At 33.8% G+C, this 12,103-nt stretch overlaps 1 protein-coding gene across 2 annotated transcripts in view; it reads left to right on the forward strand.

Moving 5' to 3' along the window:
- Window positions 1-12,103, forward strand: part of LOC130903441 (netrin receptor UNC5C) — a 296,118-nt gene that overhangs the window by 207,359 nt on the left and 76,656 nt on the right. Inside the window, exons 5-7 of one of the 2 annotated variants that reach the window (XM_057815536.1) lie at window positions 5,183-5,359; window positions 6,998-7,051; window positions 11,447-11,632. In XM_057815536.1, the coding sequence (XP_057671519.1) occupies window positions 5,183-5,359; window positions 6,998-7,051; window positions 11,447-11,632 (417 nt within the window). The remainder of the gene's footprint in view (window positions 1-5,182; window positions 5,360-6,997; window positions 7,052-11,446; window positions 11,633-12,103) is intronic. The other variant, XM_057815538.1, reaches the window with a different exon arrangement.

The raw sequence follows: 12,103 nt of genomic DNA on the forward strand, positions 1-12,103 counted from the left end.
ACATTATTCTTTTATATCGTTTCTTATCCAAACTATATTTATATTACCGGGTACGTACGTAGAATACTAGTAGTCCACTTTAAACAACTTTTGGGACATTTATCTACATAATCTTCCACAATACCAATTAACTTATGCCATCGAAATAAACCTTGGTCCTCATTTTGGTCAACGTTGAAAAACCACCACGAAATAACCGTTGATTGGAAAGCATCCAAATAAAATCACTGACGTACTCCAAAATATCCAAAAGCTCTGGTATTATTTTTGCTCCCAAGGATTTAAGATACTTACAACTTGTATTTCTAACCGAATTTATAGACACGTCGAGGAGAATAATAACTGGTGTAGAAGAGATCACCAAGCGTGGAAAAAAACAACTTGTTGTGGACTTTACAAGCACGGAAAGATCACACTGGTTGGCGCGTTTGGTAGTCTGCAAATGGCTCCAAACTCTGACGAAATACCCTTTCGTAAGGAATATTCATACAGAGACCAACAAGTTCTGTCTTTTCAATACCTTACTGCGAGTACCAAACGCAGAAGATGCTCAACAAACACAAGAAAAATCAACCCATTACTCAGATAAAGCAAGATTAAATAAATGTGGCAAATTTCGATAGGACCAGGTCCTGTTCCAGGCCATCTTCCTGGATCTTCCTGAGAAGCTTAACTCCAGCTGTTTTAGCCCACTTTGCCAATCTATCTTTTGGCATTCTTTCTACCACCAGAATCTTTTCCATCTCGGTGGTTTTTTTGTTGTTGTTGATGTCTCGGCTCTGGTTTCTGAGGTATTTGTGAGAGTAACTAAAGAATACCGGGAATTATCCTCAACAGATGGATTTATCCGGAGAAAGTATAAATAATAAATCGATAGATAAATAATAACGAATGTTTGTGAATAACTTTTATTAAGAGGATATCCTGGATGAAGAATTGAACTGAAAAGCGTTTATTTGTTAAAACTGGGGACTAAAGTAAATGAATATTCAATCGTGGAATGTTAACACAATCTACCGAAATCGGTGGATATCCCAAGTTTCCTAACTTCATCCAATTTGCGGTAACAGAATGTTGGAATCAAAACGAAACTAAGTCTTTGAATTAAACTTTTAAAAAGTCCACTTTTTCTTTCTAACAATCCTTCTTTGTGTTTGTCGGTTGTTTCTACTTTAATCCGCCAACTTCACCGTGTGTTCCAACCTCACTTTTAAAAACCTATACGGTGAGTACAGGAATGGACTTGGTATCTCGATATAAATGTAAAAATAAGTCCAAAACTTTTATGTAGAATTTATTATTGACACATTTTTATATTTTTTAACAATATTCAATTGGTTGTGCGGTTCGAACTTCCCCGAAACTTTCCTTCGACAGAGGATTCGAACCTCCGATGTCCGTGTTGGAAATTAAGCAACGATTACCTAACCAACTACACCGTTATGGTTCGTCCTTGAACTATTTTGGTCGTATTTTGTGAGTACACTTTTATAAGACATCTTAATCTGTATTTTTGACAATTTTTTAATCCCGGTCCTGTTCGACGATATAAAAGTCTTATACATAAAGTTTGAGCCGGTTCCATTGTCCTTTGTGATTGTTTTATTCACTCAACATTCTTTTTCTTGTCCTGCGGAGATTCGATTATATTTTATTTCAGCGGAAATTGAACGCTTCGTTTCTGAATCGTATTTTTTCAAATTTTCCCATTAGTGAAAAATTATTAAAAAAACAAAAATAATTATTATAAACACTCTAAACTAAACAGTTCAACTTCAGTCTCTGAAGACGATAACTTGGTTATCGAAACGCACCTCAGACAGTGTAATTGTGAGTGATGGTGTAGTTGTAGTGAAAACAGTGTGTTCAGTATGAATATCACCAACGGCTCCAGAAATACCAACTCACATGAAGATAAATTTTCTGTTGGATCCTGGGATCCAGTCAATTGTCTTTTCCTTGCTGATACAACTCATGAAGCAGTTAACTAATTTTGAGAAGGATTTGGAGACGAAGAAAAACGAAAAGAACGTTTTTTGATTATACAATCTGCTGCGAAAATAGAAAAATGAGAAAGGGGTTGAACTAGGGAGAGAAAGCTAATTGATTATTTTCGTATTTGGAAGCATGAGTGTCAAAAATTCGGCAAGAAAAATTAATAGATTCCTTCTTGGACAAAAAGAGATGATGACAATCAAAGTTTTTAGAGGAAATTCGTGTTTATATCAGAAGTAGTATTTAATAAAGTAAATTCAATAATTATTTCAATATAAAAATGTCAAACAGCAATATTTTAACGCTAGAATTTGAATGTTTTTATACACCAATAATGTAGCTTATTAAATTCTTGTTTAGTTGATTAAACTAGATTTTAACGAATTCCCAAAAACATTTTTATTTCATTTCGAAATTTATTCAAGACACTTTTATCTCGAAATAAATCTTTTGGACGCATTTGAAACATTTATACGGCGGTTTGTACAAGAATCTCTTCACCAAAGATAAATACTTAATTAATCCAGATAACTTAGTTTTATCGTTAATAAACGGGGGGCTCTGGGTCGCCTCCGAGAAAGCCACTCTGGAATATTTTGATAACTATCTTGAAAGCTTCACATTGGAATTCTGTAACTACAATCAGTAGCGGAACGTGATTTCTTGATACAAAACGGACTCAGTGAATAAAAATAGAGAATTAGTAGCTTACCGAAGTCCTAATAAACCGTAGAACCACGAAACAAACTTGAATATGGAAAGCTCACACTCTCATAAGACTGTTTGATCAACTAAAATAAAAACCATTAAACTCTATCGTGGTTTCTTTCCATGGGACTTGGTCTTGCTAATTCGTGTGATTCAAAAACTTTGAAATGGTTCCTGAACTGCCTATGTAACATAAAAAATTTAATTGCCCCTCAAATTTCAAAATAGAATGAGGCACTTTCCGGTGAATATACATTCAATCGGTAAATGATTGTGCATTATTTTGCTTTGTAAAGTATTGAGCCTTTAACTAATTCTGAACGTGGAGAAGCGTGCTTACGAATTAAATAAACGAATTTGACGATGATTATAGAAGGAAGAGTCAGTATTTTGAACCTTTTAAAGAAATATCAACTCAATAAGGGCATAATAAACTGTTGTAGTTGTAGAGATGAATAAGTTCAGTCCATGGTGGTATTATTCTATACAAAACTTACTAGTTTTAGAAACGTTGAAACATGATTTAAGGGATATTAGTATGCCATGGGATCAGTATTGCTCCAATAGAAACTGATCGTCTGCAAATAGGCATATTTTACTACTGGTGTCTAAGTAGGCAATGTCGTTGATAAACAGAAGGGCTCAGTACTGAACCTTGGGTCACTTCACATTCTATTGGCTAGCAAGAAGACATCGTTGTACCAATTCTTATAAGCTGACTTCTGTTGGGAAAGTTTGACTTGTTTTATTAATTAAAATATGATTGACACAATCGAAAAATCATAAAAAGTTGTTGCATTAGAGTGATGGTTATTTAGGCTGGAGTAAACATTATTTAGAAACAGGAAAAGCCCAACTTTTCGACCTATAATATTAGATAACGTGCTAAAAGTCTAAAATACGATTGTTTGCATGTAAGTTTTCGATATCCTTTGGCATAACACTTCCTGTATAAAAAAACATGTCGGTTTATAAAAATCATGCAGTACCGCCACTGTTTTTGAACCATTAACTAAATATATTGTTGAATTTTGATCTGGATTGCGATAAACGGTTTATATCTGCATATGGAAGCCCGCATCTCGTCCTACCTGTTGCTTTTGTTTACAATTTCTTTTCGTCGTTTTGTTTTCCTTTTATTAGTTTGTTTTTTGTGTGTGGTCTTAGTTTGTTATCTCGGTTACAGTAGCTGCAGTTGATTCATTGTTATATTACATAATTCTACGTTATTCGTTTTGGGAAAGAACGAGAAAAATTCCTGGCATTTTAGTACAGCTAAAAAAAGTGAAGATGCGTTTTTAACTCCATAAATTTCCAAATAAATCGACTGATTGTAGTATTGATAATGAATACTTTGAATGCTTAAGTACTGTCCAGCTCTGGATACGAGTCATTTATTTTAAATAGTGACATGAAAGGCCGAAAGTCTGCGTATAACAGACACGCCTTGGTTGGCGACAAAGTTATTATCATTGGGTTAATTTGATTGACCTCAAACTGAAAATTTGTTATCGGCAATTTCAATATCTAAAGATTGTTCGATTTTCCTGCGACAGAAATAACCATGGATGAAACGTGGGTCCATCACTTTACATTGGAAATGAAAGAGCAATCAAAACAATGGACTGAAAACTGAGGACCTGGTTCCAAAGAAGGCAAAGACTGTTCCATTTACCGACAAGGCTAGAGCGTCGGTTTTTTGGGATGAGCGTGGGATAATTATCGTTGAAAAAGGAGTATTATGAGAAATTTTGAGCGAAGAAATCCAGCAAAAACGGCCCCATTTAAAGTTTGAATAGCTACCTCATGCATCCTATTCGCCAGACTTAGCCCCCTCGAATAAATAGCTCGATTTTCCAACAACGGAGAGGTGATTTCAGCAGTTGATGGCTGGGAAAAGTGTAAGGAGCTGAAAGGAAATTACCTTGTGGAATAAATATATTTTTTGTGTTTTCTTTGTTGGGCCAGGTACTTATGAAACGATCCTCGTACATAGAAATGAATTTGGAAATTTTCCATTGTCAATAATCAAATTTTATGAAAATTGGAATAGTTTCCGATATAAATAAAAATATCAACGTACTTTTTTTAATGTTCTCTCACAGAAAAAATACGATTTTTCGAATAAAGCCCCTCATAAATAAAGTCAAGCAGCCCATTCAACATATCGTCGACGACAAGTCAACTTTTTTCCTGTACAAGACCAAAAAACATTTACATTAAACCATCGTTAAATACGGACTGTCACAACAAAACATCTCGAACTTTTTGTCCCTCTTCGAAGAAAAAAAAAGAGCGCAGACAGCAGGAGGGCTGGTCAGCCATTGTCTTAACAATGATTTCTTTAAAGTATGTTCAACATGTCGGCATAATATGGTTGTAATTTATTCTCAAATTTGATATACGGCCGTCGAAATATTACGAGGGGATTCTCAAAACATTAAAAAACAATTTATCGAACATTTTTCTATTGTTTCAGTGAATGGGGGATGGTCTTCTTGGTCTTCGTGGCAGGATTGTCGTTGTCCCGGAGCAACCCTCGCAGCTGGAAAGATGAGTACGAGAACTTGTACGAATCCCGCCCCAAGTAACGGAGGTAAATCTTGCCAAGGATCCGCTATTCGAAGAACAAAAGATTGTATTCCTTGTCCACAAGGTAAAAATTAATTAAACCTCCCCTTAGAATAATATCATATTAGATTTAGCTTTAATTATTCCACCAAAAATCGATAAACTTTCATATAAGTTAGTGGTGGACTTATTTAGGACACTATTTATCCTTAAAGATAAAAAGGACCTTTAATTTCCAACACGCCGGTAAAACTGTACTTCTTATCATGTTTTTGAAGGTAATTAATGATCATTTTTCATTTCTTTCGCGAAGGGTTGAAAGATAATAATAGAAACGTCAAATAATACCCTTTTTACTTTTGTTTGCAAGAAAATATAAGATCCTGGATGAAAAATGATTTTATTCCTCATATCCTGCTGAAATCCTTTCGTACGTCAAAATAAAAACTATATAAATATACAGAGTGTTTCAAAAAAGGTAATACTGGGGTTTGCTCAGTAGAAAAATGTTCGTAACGCCATATTTTGAAAGCTGATACATTCTAGAGACGGTATCGCCTTAAGACCCTGTATAGTAGACGTCCCATAACCTATAAAAAATTACTTTTGAACAGATTTTTTTAATGATTCAATACAGTTTCTCAATCTGTTCAAACTAAGACACTATACAATCGTTTTCAGTACTGATTCCCGTTCGAAATAATTTTTCAAAACTAATTGTGCATTTTTTACTTTTTTGCTTCATTCTGTATGTCCCAGAACATCTTATTAATGTAAATTATTATGATTGAAAATGATAAAAGTTTGTATTAACTTGAGGAAATTAAAAAAAATCGCTGCAGCTTTAAATTTAGTAGGCTTCAAAAACCTCTAAAAATATTATCAAAAAAATGTTCATGAAATGATTTTATATAATTAATTTTATTCTTTTTTAAATACTTTATACATTATCAAACTTTTATGTACGTGAATAATCAATTTCTTCATTTATTTCGTTTTTTTTTTCTATACAAATTATGTGATTAAGTACGAGGATTGAGACATAAATTTGACAAACCTGGGTCTTAAATCCCTCCAAGTAGTTTCCTACAACAGTGACCTTACTGTGAATACAATCACCTTCGGTATCTGCTGCACTATATGTGAATCGGATCACCTGATGGATCACAGCTTTAGAAAAAATGTCGCTTCGACTTTTGGTGATCAATCACCATCTCGAATCACCGCGTTTCGCTGGTTTTCCGAACTCAATCGCTACAGGATGAATCCCGTGAAGGTCGTCCAGAATCGCCTTACTTAGAACGGTTAATTCCGAATGATACACCAGCATTTGTTTACCAGAAGTGTTCGCAAAATTTGGGGAAACCAATCTCACAAATCAGTTCGATAAAAAACGTTTTTAAATAGTCAAAACATCGATTCAACGTTTTTCTATACCTTAAGAAGCGGTTGATGCATTTAAACCACATGTTTCGGAAGTACCTTAATCGGAATGTAGAATATTTTGAAAAGCAATAAAGTCATATCTCAAAATAGTTGCTATAACTTATGCCCTAATCCTCGTATATTTTTTATTAAAATATGATTATGACGCACATTTTGAACATTTCACGAACATATTTATGTAAAAATTGTAAATAGTTGATAATGTGAATTAAAAAATTTCGGCTACCTCAAACTTCTAACCTGCTTTTTATCCTTTTCCTTTGCCATGCTTACGTAGAAGAGCTCGTGCTGGACAATGCTTACGACTATGATACTAGCGATAATGCGTACGGTAAGCCTTTAACAACGCTTCATACAAGTTTTTACATGTTTTTCGTTTACGTTTATTTATGTTAAAGTCAATGTAATTTGTTGCTATTCTTTATACATAACCACACTTTCCTATACACAGCTTTCGCATTCTCATGAATAAATAAAAGACTAAACTCACTATTGATTGGTTCGTATCATTCTTTATTCAATCAGAACAACGTACATTAAAACCGAATAGAAATTCAACCGATTGGCATTGATATTAGTTGTCCACGGGGTCTTATTATGTTAGTAGCAATCATTTTGTATTCTATTTTTTTGCTTTCGGTATTCGGACCACCAATATAGCGTATAATAAAAAAGACTTGTCTGAAAGAATCACTTAAATCGTCATAAATCAATGCTGCCGAATGTATTTGACAAGTGATAGTGATACAAGTGATAGTCCATTTAAATTATGACAAGTCGAATCACATACACAATTTTTTGTATATATCGTACAAATCCATGAAGTAATAGTAGTAGAAGTTGATTATTTTCATGATAAAACTAACAAATTTGCGTTTTTCTAATACATATTAGCAATGATAATACAAGTACTAATTATAATTAACGGTTAAATTCAATACTTGTCATGAAACTGTTTAGGTTATGTTTTTATTAGCTTATTATAAGTTCTATGGATTGTATGACGGATCAAACTAATGAAAAACCTTGAAACAAATGTCTTAAATGTTTAATGTTTACTTCATTATACAAGTATTCCAGCCGCGGCGTACACAACATTTTTTAGACGACGCATAAAATCCAAAACAAAAAAGATTAGGCAAAATCATCGAAGTGAAACTGTCAACTGTCAACATTGAAGCGGTTAGAGTAGCTCCAGAACGTCCCTAGAGCGTTTTGCAGTACGGAACTGTCAATTTCACTACATAGAACACTCAAAACGCAACTTTCGGTATGTAAATGAATACAGAACGAACAACTATCAGATGGCGTCGTCTAAAAATAACTTTTGTCTATTATTTTTAATACTCACAACTCATTTGAAGGAAATTTCGATGCAGTAATTAGTATATACAATAATTGACATACATTCCATTACATTAATATTTTATTTAATACAAAAAAAACCACATAAAGTCACATTTTATTTATTGATCACTATAATGTACTTAATGATATTCGCAATATCAATTTTTCTTTTTTATCATCATTCATTGTTATTCATTTATTTAGACAAAACAGATAAAACAAATAAGATTATGCAAAATCATCGAAGTGCAACTGTCAACTGTCAACATTGAAGGTTCTAGAGTCACTCCAGAACGCCCCTAGAGCGTTTTGCAGTACGGAACTGTCACTTTCACTACATGGAACAATCAAAACGCAACTCGATATGTAAATGAATACAGAACGAACAACTATCAGATGGCGTCGTCTAAAAATAAATTTTGTCTATTATTTTTAATATTAAGAACTTATTTGAAGGAAATTTCAATGCAGTAATTGGTATATACAATAATTGACATACATTCCATTACATTAATATTTTATTTAATACAAAAAAAAACCACAAAAAGTCACATTGAATTAGAAAAAAAAGGTTAGTCGTTTTACGTTTCAATGTAGAAGGTAAATTCATTGTATGTTTTTGAGAAATCTACTACACAAAATGAGTTTCTTCAAAAAAATTACAAGAATTCGAAAAACAGTTACTGTAACTGATCAAATTATTACCCATCTTGATCAAAGCATTTAAAGCAACTTTTTTCAACGGAGAAGCAGGTCCGGGGAAGCATGTCAAGCTGTCCAAGTCCTTCTTCAATTGCAGCTTGAAGGTGGAGTAACTTGGACTTGAAAACGCCCCGCAGGAAAAAAATCGCAGGGTGTAAGGTCATATGACCGTGCAGCCCGGAAATATTCGGTAAACATACCCATGTAGAAGCTTCCAGACTTGATCGATGGGGATTAGGTTGAGTCAACGCCGGGAAACCAGAACTTGGCAAACGAATAATACCCCAAGCCTGGTTGAACTCTGGGTAACTCGACCTGGGCCATCCTATAGTCAGCCAAGACGATTTTGTTGTGATATCTTATCCAAAATAGATATCTTAATGTATCTGTTTTGGACAAAGAAAGGTCACAAATGCTTTTAAAACAATGCTAAGCACTTCCTTGTAGTTCCTTCTGTGATCGCACCATCATCATCAGATTTTCCACAGTACAACTTCATATTCCATTTGAAACTGTTATTACAGAAACTGTGAAAACCTAATACAACATTCTGTTTCATGATTTGTCTGCCTGTCATCAAATTTTCGTTCATGCAAAATTATTCAGTTGGTGTGGATTTTGTTTCAAATCATTATCATTGAAATACTAGGTTAGCAAAATTTCGAAGCGATTTCTGTTTGAATTTTGTAAATTCTCTAAGGTATGTATTTATATTTCATCCCCCTATATAAGAGACCCACCAAGTAACATTATGGTCCATCTTAGAGAGCCAGTACCAGCTGATAAATGACAAAAATCATTCGACTCAGTCTCCAGATTACGAACCAGATCTATTAGAAAACGGTGTCAAAACAACTACGAAAATCAACATCTATAAATCGGGAAACTAGCAATATTTCAATGAGACATATTGGGTTATATTAATGTATCACACTATATATTTTTTAGGTGACGGTAACTTTTTTTTCATGCCCAAACTATAAGTGGAAATTTAAATAAAATCTTTAACACGCACACATCATATACACCTCGTAATATAACAGTTTCTATGATTTTTTTAATAACATTTTTTCTATATTAAAAGTATGGAATTTATATCACATACTCAGTATTCTAATTTAACTATAAATACCTTATATACGAGGGTTGTTACATAAATCGAAGTATTTTCTCCATTCCGATTGATGTACATCCAAAATATATGATTTGAACGCATCAATCGCTTCTTCCGGTATAGAAAAACGTTAATGTCGCTATTTATTTTGGATCTGCGGGATTATAAGACATTCTTGGATGCCTAACGGCGGATGACCCATCAATTCGATGTTTTGACTGTTCATCTTCTGCGATTGTTTTCCCTAAATCTTTCGAACCCTTCTGGCTAACGAATTTTGGTGTTTTCTTGTTGGAAAATGATTCATCTTCTGCGATTGTTTTCCCTAAATCTGTCGAACCCTTCTGGCTAACGAATTTTGGTGTTTTCTTGTTGGAAAATGATTCATCTTCTTCGATTCGTTTCCCTAAATCTTTCCAACACTTCTGGCTAACGAATTTTGGTGTTTTCTTGTTGGAAAATGATTCATCTTCTGCGATTGTTTTCCCTAAATCTGTCGAACACTTCTGGCTAACGAATTTTGGTGTTTTCTTGTTGGAAAATGATTCATCTTCTGCGATTGTTTTCCCTAAATCTTTCCAACACTTCTGGCTAACGAATTTTGGTGTTTTCTTGTTGGAAAATGATTCATCTTCTGCGATTGTTTTCCCTAAATCTTTCCAACACTTCTGGCTAACGAATTTTGGTGTTTTCTTGTTGGAAAATGATTCATCTTCTTCGATTCGTTTCCCTAAATCTTTCCAACACTTCTGGGTAACGAATTTTGGTGTTTTCTTGTAGGAAAATGATTCATCTTCTGCGATTGTTTTCCCTAAATCTTTCCAACACTTCTGGCTAACGAATTTTGGTGTTTTCTTGTAGGAAAATGATTCATCTTCTGCGATTGTTTTCCCTAAATCTTTCCAACACTTCTGGCTAACGAATTTTGGTGTTTTCTTGTTGGAAAATGATTCATCTTCTTCGATTCGTTTCCCTAAATCTTTCCAACACTTCTGGCTAACGAATTTTGGTGTTTTCTTGTTGGAAAATGATTCATCTTCTGCGATTGTTTTCCCTAAATCTTTAGAACCCTTCTGGCTAACGAATTTTGGTGTTTTCCTGTAGGAAAATGATTCATCTTCTGCGATTGTTTTCCCTAAATCTGTCGAACACTTCTGGCTAACGAATTTTGGTGTTTTCTTGTTGGAAAATGATTCATCTTCTTCGATTCGTTTCCCTAAATCTTTCCAACACTTCTGGCTAACGAATTTTGGTGTACCATTCAGTGAGCGAACAACTTTAGTTGGATTTAGCTCGTTGTGTAGTTTCGGGTTCATGCGCATACCCATGATTCGTTCCCATGATGAGTTTTTTCAAATTTGATATACCCACATCAGTTTGTCATATGTCAAAACTTAAGTAGCAACCCTCGTATGTTTTCCTGTTCGTACTGTTTACAAATATTTTAAATTAAAACTTATACTTTCGTTTGAATTATTAAATATTCGAATTCCATACTTTCTACATTTTTTTTATCAAAATTAGTGGCGTTCTATCCATTTCACGTGATGTTTTCTGGTCTAGTTGATCCTGCTAGATGGTCCGCTTGGTCGGAATGGTCAGAATGCAACCAGGATTGTAATAAAATTAGGAAAAGGGAATGTATTCCTAGTTCCGAAGGAAGAAAAACTTGTTCAGGAAAAGATACGCAAAGTATGAAATGCACCACGGATCAATGCAGATCAGTTGAGCTCACCAAAGTTAGAGAAGGTAAGATTTCTTTTATATATATGTCAAAAAAGGATTATTCGGAAACTATAACTCACGTTCAGTTACATCACCCATCAAATGATGACAGATCCTGATCATAGTTTCCGAAAAGTCCTTAATTCATCATATATGTCAACTTCATTAAAGGATTAGTCTATATAAACATTTTTACGTTAATATAATAAACTTATGAAGGATAATTTAATATTTATTAGGTTATAAACTGTCTTATGAAATCAAAAAGTAATAAGTTTTTTCTTTTCTATTGTAAGGATTTGAATGATTCCTTTCTATGAGGAAGTTATGACCTGAAGGCTTAACTTATCGGTACGGTGTTCTAAAAGTTTCCACTTGAATAGCTCCTGAAACTATTATATTCTAACAAAGTTATCCTTTGAGACGTGCCTTCAAGTATTTAACGTCTCATAACAAGGAAATTTCAAATAGTTTCACTCCAGATGTTAACCCCTC

The sequence above is a fragment of the Diorhabda carinulata genome, chromosome 2, assembly GCF_026250575.1.
Source record: "Diorhabda carinulata isolate Delta chromosome 2, icDioCari1.1, whole genome shotgun sequence".
NCBI lineage: Eukaryota > Metazoa > Arthropoda > Insecta > Coleoptera > Chrysomelidae > Diorhabda > Diorhabda carinulata.